This window comes from Bison bison, unplaced genomic scaffold, assembly GCF_000754665.1.
Source record: "Bison bison bison isolate TAMUID 2011002044 unplaced genomic scaffold, Bison_UMD1.0 scf7180017864384, whole genome shotgun sequence".
Classification (NCBI taxonomy): Eukaryota; Metazoa; Chordata; class Mammalia; order Artiodactyla; family Bovidae; genus Bison; species Bison bison.
The window spans coordinates 16,164,054-16,185,080 of NW_011494956.1; the positions used below are offsets into that span (position 1 = coordinate 16,164,054).

The window sequence follows — 21,027 nt, forward strand, 5'->3', positions numbered from 1 at the left end:
TGGCTAGGACCCAACTTCAGCTTCAGGCCAGTTTAGTGCCAGTGGCTCTTAGCAGTGGTTCTCAAAATGTGGTTCCTGCCCACCAGCACCAGCATCACCTGGAAACCTATTAGAAAAAGCAGCTTTGGAGCCCAACCTCTACCCACCTAGATCAGAAGCTCAGTAGGCAGGGTCCAGTGACTTGGGTGTTAACTTGCCTCCAGCTGATTCTGACGCCTGGCTCTAGTTTGAGAACTGCAGCCCTCAAAGCTGTCTGCTGAGGGTCATTTTGCTAGTTCCTGTCACTGCCCTCCCAGACAGCTGCTGAAATGATTCCCTACAAATTTCAGCTCCTTGCCAGGTTCTCTTCCCTATCTTCCTTGACAAAATGAGGAAGAGAGAAAAAAATGGTTTAGCAGCATTAACTGCCTCAACTATTATATATAAAATCAGAAGGAAAGAATTTTCAATTTTTGGAAATGAAACATCCAACCTGCCAGCAGGTATTTCAAGCACTAGCTGTTGGCTATGTGCTGCTAGGATCCACACACAATTGCACTCTTTTCTTTAGCATTTTGAAGTTACAAACTGCCTCAGGGAGGGAAAAAGGGAAGCAGGGCTTCGTGTAACTAATTCAAGCTTCCACCAGAAAAGAAAGTTTTAAAGAATTCATTTAAACTAGGTTTAAAAATACGATTTATAGCAAGTTTTATGACACTAGCCTGTGTAAGACAGGTTACGGCTAAACTAGGGATAGTAAAATCATGGCAGGCATTCCACCACCTCCTGATGCTATACTCAGGACAGACATTACTAATTGATCACAATCCCACTTCTCCTTCTCAGCAGAGTTCCCCAGGTACCCATTACTAGGCTACTGGAGTTGGCAAATTAGATGACTCTAATTAGTAGCCATGATGCCCACAATACTTAATACCTAAATGGTGAGAGTAAATCTAGTTTTCTCTTTTCTCATAGCTTCCTATAGTCATTTAGACAACCATATACCTAGATATCATTAATTTTAGATTGAACCCAGGTCTCCTGCATTGCAGGCAGACCATTTATCATCTGAACCACCAGGGAAGTACTTAACATAAGCAAGCACATACAACTAAAAGTGCTAAATATTGTGGCGCTCATTGTTAGCCTTCTTAAGTCAATAACTGATTATATTAAAATAGGAGGACCAGAGAACAGGACGAAGGTATTCTAGGAAGAACATGCTCTTCCCAGGGAATGAGGGGCATCTTTGTGGCATCACCATATGGGCACACTGAATTCTAGGACAGTACTGCCATTCCCAGTAAAGTGGCTTGGGTATTCCAAACTGCTAGATAAGAGTTTGACATCAGAAGCAATGTCTCTGTATACTTAGCTGCTGTTTTCCAGGACAGTGACAGAAGTGGAAGGTAGTGTGGGAGTTACATTCACTGGATTAAGGTCAATCGTATCTGGGTTTCAATTTTTGCCCTACTATTAACTCAACCAGTAACATGGCCTTTGACAAATTGTTCACTGAATATTGATATCCTTGAAAATAGAAGTGAAAGTGTTAGTTGCTCAAGTCGTGTCCGACTCGGCAATCCCATGGACTGTAGCCCGCCAGGATCCTCTGTCCATGGAATTCTTCAGGCAATAATATTGGCATGGGTAGCCATTCCCTTCTCCAGGGGATCTTCCCAACCCAAGGATCAAACCTGGGTCTCCTGCATTGTAGGCAGATTCTTTAACGAATGAGCCACCATCCTCACCAGTTTACAAATGCATATGCAAATGCATGAGTGTTTGTGTGCATGTGCGCATGCACGCACACACACACACACACACACACACACACACTAACTCACAGGGCTAACAGGGTCATCATGAGGGCTGAATGAAACATGCACATGGTGAGTATTCAGTGCATGCCAGCTATATTAATTATAATTACTGACAACATCTATTTATTTTGCTCCTCTAGAAACCCTATAGTCAAAGCTATGGTTTTTCCAGTAGTCATGTATGGATGTGAGAGTTGGAGTATAAAGAAAGCTGAGCACTGAAGATTGAACTGTAGTGTTGGAGAAGACTCTTAAGAGTCCCTTGGACTGCAAGGGAATCCAACCCGTCAATCCTATAGGAAATCAGTTCTGAATATTCATTAGAAGGATTGACGCTGAAGCTGAAGCTTTGGCCACCTGATTGGAAAGACTGACTCATTGGAAAAGGCCCTGATGCTGGGAAAGACTGAAGGCAGGAGGAGAAGGGGATGACAGAAGATGAGATGGTTGGATGGCATCACTGATTCAATGGATATGAGTTTGAGTAAGCTCTGGGAGTTGTTGATGGACAGGGAAGCCTGGCGTCCTGCAGTCCATGGGGTCGCAAAGAGTCAGACAGGACTGAGCGACTGAACTGTAATCTGGAAACCCTTCCTGCTGTGACTCCTATCCAGTATTGGTATTTTCTACCTAATCATCACCAAGAAACCATTCTATTCCTCAAAGAGAAGAGATGGGTCTTTGCTGGCCCCATCTTATCCGTATACACCACAGACTCCCTCTCCCCAACTCTCCTTATCCAGCCCTCTCACCTAAGCCATCTGTGGAAATGCTGGGTCAGCATCTGCTGGAGTAAGTGGGGGGGTGGGGGGCGAGTTATTAATTAAAATACAATGGGCATGTCTCCCCTTCGATGATCCCTTCTGGTGACACCTTTACCTGTATTTTCATTGTTGTGCTCAGGGCTGCTACATACAGTTATGCAGGCTGCACACTGTACAACCCAGGAACACCACTCATGCTTTAGGGCCCAAGTATACATGGAAGCCTTAGTTTATGTTCTGGGCATGTCTACAGCTCAAACTGATCAGAATCAAGCAGTGGATCAGAACTCCACAGGTCAATTGAAGCTGACCTGTGAGTGATTCCTATGAGTCAGATTCATGGTTTCAAAGAGTTGACACTCTCCAAAGATAGCAGATGCCTTCTCTAAAAGGACTTCAAAAATTCCCATCACTGCAAGGAAAAGAGGAAGGATCAGTCTTCCTCATTCCACTAGGCTCCTTTCAGAGCACCGAATGACTCACAATCTCATGTGACCTCTTTCTGGTTTCTCTGCATACTCCCAAACTATACCCAGTTCTTCAAAGTTTATCCCTATTACGATTTTCCTCCAAGGACACTTTTAACTGAGCACCTTAGTGCCACAGCAGGCCAGGCACGGGACTAACAGAGGCGCTCAAGTTTCATCACTCCCATGGAACTTTGAGCATGGTGATAAAAGAGGGGCAGTAAACAAATATTGGGACTTCCCTGGTGGTTCAATGGTAAAGAATCCTCCTGCCAATGCAGGAGACACAGGTTGGACCCCTGAGTTGGGAAGATCTCCTGGAGAACGAAATGGCAACCCACTCTAGTATTCTTGCCTGGGAAATCCCATGGACAGAGGAACCTGGGAGACTATAATCCACAGGGTCACAAAAGCGCTGGAGACAAATGAATGGCTAAACAACAACAAAGCAAACATTACATAATGATAAATGAGCTAATTATATAGTTGACTCTTGATAAACATCAAGAGTTTGAATTGCACAGGTTCACTGGCACGGAGACTTCTTTCAATAAGCAGGTACTATATAGTACTACACAATCCATGGTTGGTTGAGTCCAGGGATGTGGACTCATGGATAGAGAGGGCTGGCTGTCAAGTTATACACATCAATTTTCAACCATAAAGAAAGGTCTGTGCCCCTAACCCCTGTGTTGTTCCAGGGTCAAGTGTAATTCAGTCCTCTTGGTTGGTGTCACATCTGGCTCACAGTTATTTTGATTCCTTTGTTCATTATCCTCAACTATGGTAGAAGAATCTTTGGAGGTTGGTGCAATTCTTCAACCCCAAAGTTTATAGATTGTATTCCATTGGCCTTTACTGGCAAGCACAACCACCAGTCCCCACACCCTGGTGGCCAGGCAGCCCCCTTTTCCCTTTAAGGTGTTTAACCTGATGGCCATCACTTCTGGCCACAACCTCCATGCCATGTCTCCACATCAGCTCCAGCCATCAAGGCCACTGGCCCCTCCATTCACCGTGTCAGGGTACTTTCTGGTTTAGGTTGGTTTACTTGCTGCCAGGCAGCCTTCCTTACCACACTTGATTCCAGCATTGACCACCTCAAACCTCCTCCATGTTTCCCAGCCCTATAACTGGTCTACATGCCTCTGAATTCTTACAAACCTTTCCCATCACCCTTTCAAGTTCAATCAACACAGGTTCATCAGGTTCTTCTCCCACTTCATTTCTACTGCCTACCCTGCTCCGAGACTACTCACTCGCGGTTTATATAGGATAAAATCCATACCCAACCTCCTGATCGCTAGATTCCAGACTTAATGCTTGATTAAGTCACCTACCCTCAGGGATCCCCTCTGTAGGAGCCTTCTCTCAGCCTTGTTCTCAGAATGTGCCACACAGAGCATCAGCCCATCCAGCAACCCAAAGTTCTTAGGGGGCCCCCAGGTGCCTCTTTCCTGCATTCTTCCTTTGGCCATCAAGCCTCTCCTCCTCCTGCCTCCAGGGCTGCGTGTTCTCTGACCCCCGTCTTACCTCTCAGTCCCATCCCCTCCTCCTGCAGAGCAGGACTTTGTGTTAACACATCAGCCGGGATTATGAGGCACCGAGTGTGCTTTTCAGCATCCACCACAGTTTCAGGCATGGAATCAATGTTTAATGAATGCGGATCTTTTTGAATTCTCTATCTAATCCCTCCTGCAACAAACACAGCCCTCTTCTCTGGATCTATATGCAGCAGAAATGGGCCAGTTCCTCTGCAACCTCTTTGAAATTATCTTGCACATTCTGGAAGGCCCGGGGTGTGCTAAACTATCAGCTCTCCAGGAAGTGAAGAAACAAAACCTTTGATTTGTAGCATTTGCCAATTATCATGGTGTAAATATTCCTCCCATGGCTGATGTCAGACCACCAAGATGTCACCAAACACAGGGCTGCAAAATGATGCACACAATTGGCTACCACAAAGTAGCACAAACTGGCTCAGCACACCACTGGGGCCAGGCCATGGTCATTTCCCTCCTTAAGTTATTTAATTTTCCTCTTCTGTCTCATTCCCTCATGCGTTTCCTCCAAACTTACTTTTCCTACTAGTTTTCAACCTTAAAAGCTCAGGCCAAAGGTGACCTTCTTTGCAAAGTCCTGCTGATCCCCCCACTCACTCCCAGAACAAGGAGCTGGACGCTGCTCTCTATTGGCCCCAAACTTCGCATTTGCCTGTGCTGTGAGATGTGTGAACAGTGAACAGTGTGAATGTTACTGGCCTGTTTCTCAACAAGACTGTCAGCCTTCTGGACAGGAGAGTGTCTGTTCATCTCTGGGACTCAACATCCACAAGCAAAAAGTATCTAATAAGAGCATGTTGAGGGAAGGAGAAAGGAACAGAATGAAGGAAGGGGAAAGGACTTCTGATTCTTCTCATGTTATGTTATCATTTTGGAACCCGGATTTGGTCCCCTGAGCTGAATCTGCCAGGTGGCTAAGGGAAATATTGCCAACTACACTACAAATGTTACCTTACAAAATTCTTTTTTAAAAAAACTCAACTCACACCAGCTCTTTTAGCATAAAGTGAAGTCAAGCTCAGTGAGGCAAGGAGTGGAAAAAGCAGGAGTGGTGACAGAGAGGAAGAATCGGAGGACAGAGAGAGACTGACTCCAGCCAGGAGTGTCTCCTGATGAAACTGCATCAAGTTCCACATAGTGAATTCACATCCACAGGGATGAGCTGTGCAATTACTGAATTGCAAGCAGATGGCTATCAGGTAGAAGGCAGTCAGCAGCAACTGGACAGAAGACTTTATCCCAAGCTACCGGGCATCTTCTATACTGCTCCGTGTATCCATCCCTCCCCAGGACCAGGTAAGCCATGGCAGGGACTATGTCTTCTCTGAGCAGAATGCACAAACATGACAGCATCAGCAAAGGCTACCCAGAGATAGAAGGTGAAGGTGGGCCATGGATTGTCCCTTTATAGGCATCCAGCAGTTGGTGAGCTCACTCCAAGCTGCACCTCCCCGGCAGGGTCATAAAGTGAGAAGGCTCTTTGCTTCTCCCCTGAAAAAGATGGGAGGGGGGCTGACATGGGCTCTCTGGGATGAAATGCAGTCCAGAATGCATTGCGCTAAGCACTCGACATAAATAACAACATTAAAATCACTAGCTCCATTTTCACATGACATAACAGTAATGAACAACACAGAGGAGCAGGTACGAGATCAAAGCTTTCACTTTCAAATTTACTGGAGAAATCTGAGTCCCTTCAAGTCATCCAGCTTATCTGGGATGCAGCCTTCTAAGGCATGATCCTTAGGTCTGTCGGTATCTAAGGGGGAAGAGAAAATTATCTGCACAGAAGTGAAAGTCGTGGTTCAGTAACATATTTAATGAAAATCAATGGGAGATACATATAGACTCATGTGGATCAGATTATGGTCAGCTGGCTGGAACACGTGAGAGTTTGGTAGAAAGAGGGTCATGTGTCCTACAGGGAGGGTCCAGCACCCACCACAGGGATGCCATGAGGTTGGAGCTCTTTTAGAGGGAAATCAGAGCAGAAGAATGTGACTTAATGGGGCAAGCTTTCAAATGCGACTTCCAATTTCACAGATGGCTTTTTGACCCCTCAGCACATTAAGAGAGGCAGTGAATGGGAGGAGGGTGACTTTCCTCCTAAAGATAATATATGGAGTGGCCGTCTGGAAGACTTTGACTAAACATATTTTATGGAGCTTAAAATATTGGAAGAGGCAACCCCATAGCTCTCCAAATATTGACATGAAAAAAAGCACTTCCAGACATAGGAGCTTTGGGAGTACACAGCATACAAGTGAAGAGAGCCCGAACAATGTCTAATCCAATTTAAAGAAGAAGAGAAAACAAAGAATGTTGTATAAGGAACCAAAAGTAGGAAAGAGGACACAAAGCAAACACATCTTTTAAGAAGATTCAGAAAAGACCACAGAGGGGGCACTAAAGAGATTATTTCCAAAGGAATGATATTTGGGGATATTTTCCTCATTTATATCAATAAGGCTGGATCCATTATCCAACTGACTCAACTATTGATCTATTAAAGGAAGATGAAAATGCTAGATCAGCCTTTAGGTAGAGTGTCCTGATAGCATCTCAGACAGTTATTCTTTGCTGGGCTGGGTTTGTATTCCAATGTAGATGAGAACACGCATTTCTTGGGAGGGAAGTCTGTCTTATATTACCATCCATATCATGGATCTTTTGTAGAAAATATGGATATGGGTGAGTTTTCTTCTAGAAATAGTGGTCCTTCTTTAGTTCATCATAGTCTGTCTCCAAATCCATGTATATCAGAAAAGGAAAACTGGAAGTGTGGGAATAAACTTTGGCCCGAGGCCATGGAGATACTGGAGTCAGTGCTTGGGATACTAAGTTCAGCTTCTAAAAAGAGAAGTGTGTTTCCCAACTTATCACCCTATTTCTCTCTCTTTATTTGCATTTGGTGTTCCATTTCCAGAGCTATTTCTGAATCTTTTAAAACCAGAGTTGACTTCTCTGCAACACCAAATAAGCTTGGACACCATGAACAAGGTCCCAGAAGATCCTTAGACACATATTGTAGATGGCTTAGATGCACCTTTGGGGGAGAAAGATGATAGACATCACCCAGAGTGGTGAAAGAGGATGTCTAGACACCAAGAGGGCAGAAAGGAGGGGAGGGAAGAAGAGCCATACCTGCTCCGATGACCTCTTCGATTTTCACAAAAGAGACATCAATCTCCTTCGCAAACTCCCGGACAGCTTCGTTGGGGTCCTCGTAAGTGAAGGGGTCAATGTAGATCTTCATCCCTGGGGAGCCTTTTTGGAGGAGATAAGCAGGGTTAACATCCCAAAGAGGACACAGCAGTCATTAAGCACTGGCTGCTGTCCCCAGCAGTAATGGTCTGGCTGGGTTGGGGGCGCCTCTCCTACACGTCCAGCTGCCTCACTTTTCCTTGTTGGACCTCCCTGTCTCCCTTCCCTCCGGGCCATGCTAGCCTGGTTCTCTGTCCTCTACCTCTCCTCCATATTTTCTGTGTTTGAGCTCTTGATGAAATGTGGAGCAGATTACTTATAAGTGACAGATCGGGACCAGTTCCCACACCAGGCGCTCATAGAAGGCAAAGAAGCTGATTGATGCCAACCAAATGCATTAGCAGAAAAGTGGTGGTAAAATGGCAGGGCAGATATCAATATTTATCAACTTGACAACTTTCCTGAGTGGAGGCCACCGTTAAGGTTATAACTGACAGCAGTGTCCAGGGCTGGAAGAGGTATGAGGATGGATTAAAAACAAAAAAAGGAATGGATATTAGAAAAACCTCAAGATAGGAGTGCCAAGCCAGTAACCAGAACAGAAAACGTGAAGAGAAGAGCATAGAAAATACTGAGAGAGAAAATTGTAAAGTCTACACAGAATAAATGAGGTGGAATGAAAGAAGAAATGGTAATTGAACCCCCATGCCTTCAGACACAGTGAAGTATGAAAAGTGAATAAAATGGTGAATGAGAAATACATAAAGGAATATGGACTTTGTCACTGATGTTTACAGCGGCAAGATAAATAGGTGCGCACGGGGACAAAATAGAGAATTGTCATTGCAGAAAAAATACATTCGAAAAGTGGAAGAGAGGGGACAAAAACAGGAAATGGAACCCAAGAAACAAATGGATTCATCACAACGTCATTTTTCACCGTGTTGGACGTGTCATTAGGCAAGCATGGAAAGGGATTTCCTGGGGGTGGTGAGATGGGAGGTGGGCTTCAAAGGCTGAACAGAACAGTCTGGCATGGCAGCCTTGTGAAGAGCAGTCGTTTTCCCTTTCCGCTGCTGTTGTCTGGTTCCTAAAAGAGGCAGGTCATCAGGGCAGGCAGGTGGGGAAAAGCCCCCGTGCCGTGGCTGCGGCTAAGGTAACCTTAGGTTCCCTGAGCTTTGTCCTCTCAGCACACACTCCCCACTGCAGCTCCTTCTCAGCAACTCCCAGCCTTGAAAACACAATTTATATGTGTATAAATATATATACATATATTATGATAATTTATATATTATAAATTATCACACAATGACATTTCCCATCCAAAAAGTTCTGGTGGCTCTACGGTGACCCCAAATGAATGTTGCCCTAGTCACCAGGTCAGGCCAGAGTCTAATTCAGATGGAGAAGGAAGATGCAGCCAAGAACTCAAAGCGGAAATGTTTTTAAAGCCAGGTACCCCACCCAGAGGAATTACTTTTTCTGAAATTTGGATTATTCCCAGTCATGAAATAAAAGCACTCCAAGTGTGCTAGACATCAATCAAAATGCTCTTTGAAAACTTGGGGATGACAATGTTGACTCTGGAATCTATTGATTGAACTTTGAACAAAGAAAATCCTCATCTTTATGATAGAATGTCTTAATCCCTGGGGCAGCGGTGGAGAGAGAATGGAAATTTTACTTTAATAGCAGTGGACAAAGGGAAAAATAGAACTAGAGGCTCATCTCTTTCTCCTTTGGTCTGGAGAACAAGTAAAGAGCAAGAACGAGCAAACCGCATGGATGCCTAACAACCCTGACCAGCATGTTCAGGCAGTCTCACTTGAGGTTTCTTCAGAAGCAACGACTTAAGATAAGACGTGAAAGCAAGTAGGTGGTGATCCCTACTGGGATTATCTGGGAGGTGATCCCAAGAAGTGCCTGCAGGTCAGTGGGCAGTAAGGTAGGACGGAAAGGCAGCCTAAGAAAAGCGTGCCCTCAAGGCACTTACCGCCATGGGCTGTGGGTAACTGACACAGGCTTAACTCCCCACCCCAAGGAACCTCTGAGATCACAAGCTTCAGAGTCAGCTAGGGTGGCGTGAGCTGGAGTGGCGCCACACGACTCCCGTCAGTCATTGGCTGGGGCCTGCTCTGCCTGCTGTGCAGCTGGGCTGGAAGGGTCCAGGGCCAGAGAGGTGCTTAGGTGAAGAAACACAGATGTTTTAGGCGGAAGTTGGCCCCTGTGTGCTGGAGGGCTGAGCACTGGAGACAAGGCCACAGCAAAAGACCCACTCAAAATGCTAAACGGGTGGCAGGCCAGTGTCGACAGCCTGTGACTTCTCCCCAGTTCCGGACTGAGATGAGAGAAGGCTGAGAGGCCAGAAGCGGGGATCCCAAGGTGAGGTCAGAATTCTGAAGCCTATCTCTAGCTGGGCATTTTGCAGCAAGACCACATACATCTCTTCTATTATTTTTTTCTTCTACCGAAGAAGGCGAAACACCTTCCTCCAGGGGCAGCTGTAATATTAAAGACCACATTGTAAGTGACATATCTAGCATGGTGCCGGGTGTACAGGGAGGGCTCACAAGCTGAAACACTCATGATTACTATCAGTAAATTGTTCTAGGAAGTGTATGGGGAGGTAGGAAGCTGGGGTGGTGGGGGTGGGCAGTGTTAAGGTTATATTAGTTACTTTAAAAATACCACCTTGTTATTTTGGATTAAGGGCTTTTAAACGATGTGTGCTAAGCTGTCCTACAGGAACTCTTCCACAGAAACTAATTAAACAATCTAGAATGCGCTGTAATAAATGGTTTGCAAGTAAAGACATATGTAAGGATGAATGAGAGAGGATTCTGAGTTAATGAGCTCCACAGATATTGGCCCTGATCAGTTCTGGGAAGGAACTATTCCCAGAAGGGAGAGTTTCATCTCTTAATGGTGCCAGGATTCATTCAGGCCAATGATGTCCGGGCAAATGTATCTTCATGGGAGAAAGTTCACCTTCTAATCACTGTCTGGTTTATTCATGAGCAGGTGTGCTACCTCACTGGCATGTGGAATTAAGGGGTGTGTGTGTGTGTGAGTGTGTGTATGCATGTATATGAGTGCGTGTATATATGGTGTGTGTGTGTGAGCAAACAAATGTATATCCATGTATGAATGTGTGTATATGCGTGCATGCACACAATGTCTCAACTGCTGCTCTGGGCCAGGCATGGGCTTTGGTCATCACCAAAGTCTTTCACAAGAAACCGAGGAGAGCACGCAGCCTAGGAGAGCTGATGTAATGTCAGTTTAGAACATCCCGCACCTATGCAGGGTAGGAATCGGTCTTTGTTTTCCCGAAACTGAGGGTACGTTATTAGACTGAGGCAGGAAAACTGAAATCAGAAGTCTAAAATCGATTCAAACCCAGTTCTTTTGCAATGACAAGGGTCTGATACAGTCAGCCTAGGAATGGCCCTGGCTGGACTCCTCTGCTGAGGTGGTCTCTATTCCTAAGTCTGGAGAACCATTTGGCTGAACATGTGCTCTAAAGGCTCTCCCTGCATCCATCTTATCCCTGGATGACACATCTTGCCAGACCGCTCTCCCGCATCACAACTACCCTTTTTCTAGTCCCAGAAGGAGACGTGGGGAAAAAAATGCCTTCAGCTACGCAGAACAGGTCATTTGTCTTTTGGCTCATTTTGTGTTTCTGCATAAATCCTGCATCAGCCTGTTCCTGCTCCCACTTGCCAGTGAGCAGTTTTTAATTATCAGGGAAATGGTATTTAGTGCAATGAATCACCAGACAGTGAACAAGGAATTCACGTCAGCTGCGGAGTCGGGCACAGCCAAACATTTGGAGACAGGGCTCAGAAAATGTTCTCAGATTGTGAGTGTTGGGGAAATATTATTAACGGCAGTTACAATAATATCAGATGTAATATAGCTCTATAATGTAAGACATTTTATAATGCTCCGTTCAATGCTTCTCATTATTATTAGTGTTAATATTGCAATATTTATAGTATTTTATAGTTTCTGGTTATTTTCATTATTTTTAACATAGGTTATATACCTTTGGCACAAAAATGGTATGCACAGATCTAAACTGATTGATGGTGCCAAGAGAGAGAAAACTCTTCAATTTTATCATTTTCTAGCTTTCTAATTTCTATTGAAGGTATGATTTGCAGATATGTTTGTTCTTTGCTCTCAAAATTCATTTAAGCTATGATTAGGGTCACAGCCTGGATGGCTAAAGCTTTAAAGGACCATAGTCCCAAGAGATCTGCAAAATCTTAAACATGAACCAAGGCTTTAAAGATACTAAGTTTGGGGAAAAAATGACTCAGCCACTATCCAGAGCCTTCCTACGTGGTACGGAGCAGTCAGTGAAGCATAGGAAACTGCTGGCTATGGCTGGAGACTCTGGATCAGGAGATCAGGATGCTCTCAAAAGGGAAGAGGCTGGGACAAGTTTGGGGGATGATGTCAGATTGTGGGGTGTATCTAAAACGTCATCTTGACATGTTTGCAAGTGCCAGGGTCCCAGGACAGGCGAGCATAGGCTGGGAAAGGGCCAGTTCTAAACAGGCGGTAACATTTGGGTATTAACAGTGGAAGGAGAAGATGGAATGCTGCCATCCAGTCCTCTTGCACATTCAGAAAGTACAAAAATGGTACCATGCACATTTTGTGGGTCCCATGACAGAGGCTTCAGGGGTGCCAGGAAGAGCCCAGTGCCTTCCTGCTGGTGGAAGATTCCTGGAATCTCACAGCAGGGTCCAGAAAGCTAGTGTATTAACTAGGCTGTTTCCAGTCTTTGATACCTTGTGTCCCAGCAGATCTGATACAGCCATGGAGAAGGTGGAAAGCTGCCCCTCCTTTCCCACTCTGGAGCCAAGGCAGACTTTGCCATACTCGTAATTCACCTAAATTTAGTCCAGATATCTAAGCACAAGAGGGAAGCTGTTCAGGGGTTCCTGGGAGGGACCTCAGCCAGTCCTCTGCCTCGGGATTTTGATCACTCCTCATTTTCTCAGTGGCAACCCGTCACCCAACTGTGCCAGGGACCGTAGGAGCCACAGGGAAAACAAAGCTCGTGGAGCTCTCAGGTCACTGAGACATGAACTGGGGAGCAGTGCTGGAGAGTCTAGAGTCAGGAGCCCACACCTGGAAATGAGCTGTAAGCGTAGCAGAAACCAGAAAAGGCAGAAGACTGTGGATGCCAGTCTCAAAGTCAGAGACCAAAAATGACAGGTCACATGGTCCTTCACTGATGAGGGACAAGCTTGCAGTGTCACAAGGCATAGCTCAGAGTGATACCTGCCATTGCATGAGTGAGGAGAGTGTGGCCAGCTTGAGTGTGGAAGGAAGTGGGGTCCAAGGTGGAACACTGCTGATACACTAGTGGGAGGGCCTTGACTACCATCAAAGGCATCCGATTGCTGCCACTGGACACACAGAGCTGACAAATGTGCCAGCAGCAGGGGAGGGATGTGCTGAGAACAAGACATCGGGGAGTTCATTTGGCTGGCAGCCCTCACCACTCCCATGCATTGTTATGAGGACGGGGCTGGAGGCTGAGAAAAGAGTTCTGAGGTTGTTGCAGTAATTAAGGTGCAAGATAACAGTTTTTAGCCAGAGCCTCACAGTGACAACAGCAGAAAAAGCAAGAGAAATTTCAAAGGAAAAACTGACAGCACTTGGTGAGCAATTAAAGATGAGGAATGAAAGAAGGACCAGAGGAATCTGAATTAATGTCAAGACTTCCAGAATCAAGTGGTACTATTAACTACATGATGCACTTTGGGAAGGAAACCTGATTGTCCAGGAAGTTTGCACACGTGGTTTTAGACTTTGAATGCATGGACGAGACATACGGGTGCCTAGAAGTGAGTCTGAAAACTCAGAATAGAAACAGAGCTGCAAGACTGGATGTGGAGTGCTGCGTGTGGGGGACACGTGAGTGACAGCCGAAGCTATTGGTATGAAAGGCTAAGGAATGGGCAGTTTCCTAGACCAAATTTACCAGGAAAGGTGGACAGGCACTAGAAACTCTTCGCTCCACTTGCTTCTTGGGACCAAGGCCAGGAAAATGAGTGGATGTCTTTTTCCATGAATGAATGGAGGTCATGGGTACCCAGCCAAGGTTAGAGGAAGAATCCAAGACGGGGAGCCCCAGGGTGGGCAACAAGCCTGGGGGGAAAAGCACCGAGTCTGAGGAAGCTCTTCATTCAACCTTCTGTTTGGGTGATTTACCACATTTCAAGATTTGTTCTTAAAAACACAGTCACAGCCTAATATGTGTCTCTAGGAGAAGAAAAGTGGATCACAGGCAACTTACTTCTTGATAGAGAAAGGTATTTCAGGAAAAACAGTTTAACATCTCTCTACTTCTTGGGTATCAATGACTAAGACAGGAATGTCCTTCCAGACAAGGCCCCCTGTCTCTGGGCCACTGAAGTCCTGTCAGGAAGCTGAGGGCAACAGCCTAGGAGCTGGGGACTCAAAGAGTTAACCAGGTTTCTAGAGCTCTGGCTTAGAGCCAACAGCAGCCACACAGGTGAAGCCAGTTCATTAAATTTATTTGGCATTTAATAAGCACCCACTGAACACTCAGCCACCTTTTGCACCTGGGGGCCTTTCCTCCTCTTCCCATAAGCCCTCATTTACTTGTTCAGGTACCTCCAGGACAGGCAGCCAAATGCCCAGTCTGTCTCCCTCCTCCAGGTATACCTGACCTTCACCCTGGTGTCCAAGGTGATTCCCAGCACACTGGATGCTGTGTTCTGTACGGTTGGGAAATCCCTCCCACCCAGAGCCAAGCAAGCTGGAGCTACAGGAAATCTTGGAGCTAGATGTGCTTCTGGGATGAATCAAGTCCAGTGTCTTACCTAAAGTAGAACTCCATTCTACAGCATCTTTTACTGAGATCTGTGTCTGTGAGAGCAGAGAGCTCACCCCTCTCTCCACAAAGCAGCCTGTCTCTGCATGGACAGTTCCAGTTTGGGGGGCTGTTCTTACACTGAATCAAATTTGGCCTACTTGGATCTCTCAGTGATGGTTCCGTTTATCCTCACAAAGCACAACAGCGTCGCCTTTCCTTTGCCATGATGGTGTCATGCTTGGTGATGACCCCTAGGTCCCTCCCTGCATGTGACAGTTGGACCATAAAGAAGACTGAACATCAAATAATTGATGCTTTTGAACTGTGGTGCTGGAGAAGACTCTTGAGAGTCCCCTGGACAGTGAGGAGATCAAACCAGTCAATCTTAAAGGATATTAACCCTGAATATTCATTGGAAGGACTGATGCTGATGCTGAAGCCCCAGTACTTTGGCTACCGATGTGGAGAGCCGACTTATTGGAAAAGATCCTGACACTAGGAAAGATTGAGGGCAAGAGAAGGGGCCGACACAGGATGAGATGGTTGGATGGCATCACTGTCTCAATGGACATGAGTTTGAGCAAACTCCAGGAGACAGTGAAGGACAGGGAAGCCTGGTGTGCTACAGTCCATAGGGTCACAAAGAGTCAGACATGACTGAGCAGCAGAAAAAACAAAAACAAAAAAACAAAACAAAAAAAAAACAGGTCCCTGCCTGCATTCCCCCAGCACCAAATCAGTTGGTGTCTCTGAGGTCATGACTTGGTACCCTCCATGGGCCGGCTGCTTTGTTGACAATATCCTTCTTGACATGGGGTCCCCAGAACTAAGAATGTCCCTTTAGATCTTTCTCACCAGTGCAGAGGACAGCATGTCCATATTACCTCCTCTGATCCAAACTTTAATCTTGACCACAGAGTCAGACAGACCTGAGTTTAAAACTTTATGTTGCAAATCACTAACTCCAAGACTCTGGACAGGCTACTGGATTTTTATGAGGCTGTTTCCTCACATGTGAAATCTACCTCATGGGATGGTTATGAGGATTCAGTTAGTTACTGTGCTTAATACAGTCAATGCTCAAGGTGAAGGCTCTGGGCAGTATTTTCCTGCTTTAGTGGCAGTGCTTAGCTTTTTTACTAGTTTTTTTTTTTTTTTTTAATCACTCCTATTAAGCATGTGATCAAGCAAATACATAAACTTTCTCATACAAACAGATAGCAAGTCAGGTCTCCTCCTTTTCTTACGGTTTTATTTTTGTTTTAACCAACACTAGCTTCTAGATTTATCCCTCTAACATTTTGTCTTGCAGATTTCAAATTAGCATTCAGAGCTGTTGGATAGTTCTGAATTTTGATTCTATCTTCTGTGGTGTTACTTATACCTCCCAACTGTTACCTACAAACTTGATAAGCATCCCTAGGTTTGCACCTGGCTATGATTTTAAAAAACAATCAAACAAACAAGAGATTGAATTGGACAAGGACTAAGGTAAAACTGAGGACTCCCTCCCTGGCTAACAGACTCACTAACCTACTTTCTTTCTGTATGAAGACCAGCTCTGTGCCCACTTTACTGTGCTTCTTCCCCTTAGAAGATCATCAAATATTTTGCCAAAATATGCAATGTCTTGCAAATGCACAGCCCTAGTAAATGAGATGAGGGCCCCATGGTGGTGGTTTAGTCATTAAGTCGTGTCCGACTCTTGTGACTCCATGGACTGTAACCTGCCAGGGATTCTCTATCCATGGTAGTTTCCAGGCAAGAATAGGTGAAGTTGGAGTGAGTTGCCATTTCCTTCTCCAGGGGATCTTCCCGACCCAGGAATCAAACCTGGGTTTCCTGCATTGCAGGCAGATTTTTTTACCCACTGAGGTATGAGGGAAGCCTGTATAACTTTTCTTAATAATAACTTTTAAAATAACCCTGTATTTAATCCTTAATAATCCCCAATAATCACTGAACTTAGTTTTAAATGCCCTGAACGCATCTGCTTCCCAGCTTCTTGGGTGTTTGGCAGGGACTGAGCTCACACTTGTGTTCTGAGGTCCCTGTGTTCAGTCCTCTTGTCCTGTGTGGACATTAACGTGTGCCAATCTCTTATTTTGGATACATATCTCACTTGTTTTCAAAATTTCTCAAAGCTTAATAAAAATAGCTCTGTGATTATAACTGCAGTTGCCTGTAACACGGAGATGATTCTGTTAGGGCTGCTTTCTGAAAACCCTTGACCCCTTCCCAAGCCCTCACCTTCTCTCCCCACTTCTGCTCACTCCATCCATCTTAGAATTCACTGCAGTGTTAACTATCATCCAGTGTGTAGTTACCCAAGCCTTATAAGTACCTGGTAGCATTTCCCAAATGTAGCATCAACTGGAACTTTTCTAAAGATAGATTCGCAAGCCCACCTGGATCATCCCATCCAGACAGTTTTTAGTCAGCCAGCATCTTCTGAGGACTGTCCCATGGAAACCATAAGAACTTGCCATCTGTCTGCCTCTTTCTAGACATGGGAAACCCACACTTACCCACTCATCCTTGAACATGAACCACAGGCTCCCGGGCTCTTCAGCTTAGCATCTGGCACCATATCCATGCACTTTCTCTTCCCTACCTGCCTTCCCTCTAGTCACTCTCACCCCAATCAAATCCTCCTTTATAAGTCCATTCTCTGTGCTGCAGGCTCAGAGCCTGCCCTGGAAAGCACTTGATATTCTCAAGTTGACAAGATCTGTTGCATCTCCACATGCTAGAGAAGGCATTACACTTGCCAATATTTCTATTATGTCTCCTTCAGCCTTTGCATCAGCTTAAAAGGCAGGTCTGGGAGGACAGATGCCAGCAGACTCTGTATGAAGCCCTGTGACCTGCCTGCAGGGAAGGCAGGCAGCGGCCTTCTTGGGTACTGATGAGTGAGGCTGGGGAGCTGCTGCAGGCTTCTTGTCCCTTCCAGGGCAGGAAGCGCTGAGATGTCCAGGTTAGCATCCACGTCCCCCCAGTGAGGTGCATGCATATAGGTAGCCCAGGAATGGTTGTGTGCACACTTTCAGATCAAGTGCATCCGCCTTTCTGCCTCCTGCAGTGGGACCCAGAGGAGGAACCAACAAACCACCATCTAGGACTCCTGAGATTGGTCCTCATGTTCTTCCTTGCTCCTGGCCTCCAGGCACCTTGAGCTTCTGCAATACGGAGAGATGACGGGCTCTGCAGCCAGGTTTAGAGAATGTGAGGTCCATCTCTGCCACCCGTGAGCTGCAAGACCTGGCAAAGTCACGGAACCTCCCTAGATAAATGCCTGCCATCTAGAGTGGTTGCCAGGGTTGGAGGAGTTGAAATGAGCTACCAGAATAAAGTTCCCCATGCATGGCACCGTGTAAGCTTTCCATAACTAATTATTCCTACCCTCCCCCATCTCAGGCCAGGTCTGTCCTCCATCAGAGCCTTGAGTTTCCTATTCTGCTACGTGTGTGCTGTGTCTTCCCCAGCTCCACATCCCTTTGGCTGGTTCTCCAACAGTAATAGCATTAGTCAGAGTGACGGATGTCCATGGGAGAAAATGCACTGATGCAATTCAGTGCGTGAGGCTATGAGTTCAGAGAACCAGAGTGCGGGAGAGGAGCCAGGTTTCAGGGACTGGGTAAAAAGAGGAGGTTATTAATAGAAAGAAAGAGCATTTATAAAGGGAGGACAGATTTAAAAAGAAGACAGACTTCTAAGGCAGCAGAGGGACTGAACTCTGGTGCAGGAAGAACTCTGTGTGCCCAAGTCCTGGGGATGAAGACTGCACAGCTTGTCAACACTGTGTCCTCAGCCATCCTCAGTGGTTTCTGCTATTGAGGACTGGGTGTTGGGTCTTTGGCAGACCCTGAGAACCAGGGATGCTTGATTCTCTTGGCCTTAGAGGTGAGAATTCCCCAGAAGGAGTCTGTGAGCACTTTGGAAGCCTATCTGTGCATGTGGGTGACACGTGGCAGCCCAGGAAAGCCAGCCCCTCCAGAGAAGAAAGTCAGGTCTGAGGCTGAAGAGGCCAAAAAGGCAGCAAGATGCACCCCATCTTGATGCTTGGGAACTCTCTGTACCCCCAGTGAAGGGTATAAGGTTTAACTTGCATGCCTTTAAAAGGAGGGGCTCCCTCTGAGGGTATCCCATTCTCACTATGGGTATCTTTAGTTTTCAAAATGGCATTCCTCCTTTCAAACCCAATTTTGTGTCCTCTGCTTTGAGGTGGACATGGCCATCTTTAAATGTTTCTTTCATCCAAAGAGTTCAAAGGATGCCAAATCTGAAATTGACTGCATAGTGGCTCTCAAGGTGGCCAGGCATCAGCCCAGAGCAGGGAGGCGGGGTGATGTCACAACCCCAGGAGGCAGAGGCAGGGAGGCGGGGTGGTGGAGATAGCCCACCAGGTAATCCTGATGCACCCTGGATGGGGCACCTCCACTTGAGAATCACAGACAAATCAAAGCCTCTGTCCTTAGGAAGTTAAAGACCTGCCTAGAAGGGAAATGCGTCAGTTTATATTAAGTGAAAGTATCTGAAGATTTTGCTTTGAGGTGCAAAATCAGAATGTGAGGACAGGAGAGAGAACACATTAGGATTTCCCTCTAAAACCAGTGACGTCTGGTTAAATGGAGGCCCAGGTGGCCTGCTGGGGGAGAGAAAGAGGGACAGATGGACCTGGAGTGTTGCAGGAGCTGTGTCTATAGCCTTAGAAGGGGGCTGCTCTCCCAATCTCCCTCCCCTGACCCCAGTTTGTGTTGTTGAACATGGGTGTCAGCTGGACCACCCTGAGAGAGCCTCAGGGTCTCAGCCGGTGCCCAGTCCACAGCCCCATCCCCATCATGACTTAAAACAGCAACCCAGGTGCCAGGGGCTTAGTCCTTTACAGACCCTTGGTAGGTTCTTGGTCTTGGATTGAAAACCCTGAGGAAAAAAGCCATATCTACAGAGCAACCTTTGCAGAGCCCCAGCCTTGCCCTCACTCTAATACAAACTCCTCCATGGCGAAACTGCTATGTGGCCACCCCTGCATCACTCTCTTGCCTGGGGTCACCTCGGGTGAGAACTTTTACCTCGGACCCCATGTCCACTCCCAGAACCACCCAGAGAAGGCCGGCCTATGGTGTGTGTAGACAGAGCCTGTTTTCCATGCTCACCACCCAGGGAGCAGGGAGAGGGCGCTGGTACAGCCACAGCAGCACTGAGGTGAGATGCAGCTCACGAAGGAAGCTGGAGACAGAGAGGGCAGAGCACACAGCGCCGGGGCAGGTTTCTGAGTGTGTCCATGGAATTTGAAAGGAGTTATTTAGAAACAGCATGTCTGCTATGAGGATTTAAGCATTCTGCTTCCTGGAGGCAGGAAATAACCCAGCTGACCAGTGGGGACCTCTGCAGACCCTGCAGTGCTGTCATGACACACTTCAAAGAAGAATTCCGACACAGGACTTAACATCACAAGTTGATAAAGGGAAATTTTAGTTATAAAAATATTATATATAGGTTTTGAAAAAAAGAGAGTAGATAATGAGTGAAAAACTTTTAAAGACATTGCTTAAAAGAAAACACTTGGGAGATATCCCAGCACTTTGGCCTCTTGGGCTCTGTTATCTTTTTAATTCCCTCCGTTCAAGTTCTCTGGCTTATCTGTGAATTTGGTTAACACATTCCCCAGCCGCCCCATTGGATAAGATAAGGCAGAAGATGTTAATAGAGAACCCTCCATCTTTTTCCACTGAGTCTGATTTCAGGATTCATTGACTTGCTAAAACCAATCTCCCTGCATTCCGTGTCCTCTATGGGCTTATCAGTGAGGAAGATAATCTACCTGCCAGGCATCCAATAAGTGCCCATGATGGGTGGACACAGATGGGGTGGACAGCCTTGGTCCCTGGGGACCCAGCCTCTGGGCACTGGTGGCTGGGAGGGGGCTCACAGTGGGGACGGGCCAGTCTGCCTATAAGGAGCCCTCAAGCACTTGCCTTTTGACTCCGGAGCTCAGGTGGTGAGTGGCTCAGGATTTCTACTCACCTCGGCCCGTGCTGTAATGCTGGAGCTTATCACTGTACACAGCTTCTTTGCTGTAAGCACGTTTCCTGTGGACACAAGGGGGAGGAGCTCTCTCAGCCAGGGTATATCCACACCACTCTGTTCCCAGGACCTCCACCCAGGCCCCCTGTTCTGATGGTGGCTCACCCGGGCTTCTCCTGGGGTTGGGAGCTGCAACTGTCACTTAAGCGGAACTGCTGTCATGGCCAGCATTCTAGCTTGACCATCTCCGTGGGCAGGGGGCTCTGCTTTCAAGTCAAGGTCTTTCAGAGGTCAGGCAGGCCTAGGGTCTCTACAGAGCTTGGTGAGAGGCCC

General features: G+C 46.4%; 1 protein-coding gene across 1 annotated transcript in view; it reads right to left on the minus strand.

The window, feature by feature from the left end:
• The window catches only part of EPHB1 (EPH receptor B1), a 328,791-nt gene that overhangs the window by 74,315 nt on the left and 233,449 nt on the right, over positions 1 to 21,027 (minus strand). The window contains 2 exon segments of the mRNA XM_010858306.1: positions 7,743 to 7,865; positions 20,695 to 20,759. Of these exon segments, the coding sequence (XP_010856608.1) occupies positions 7,743 to 7,865; positions 20,695 to 20,759 (188 nt within the window).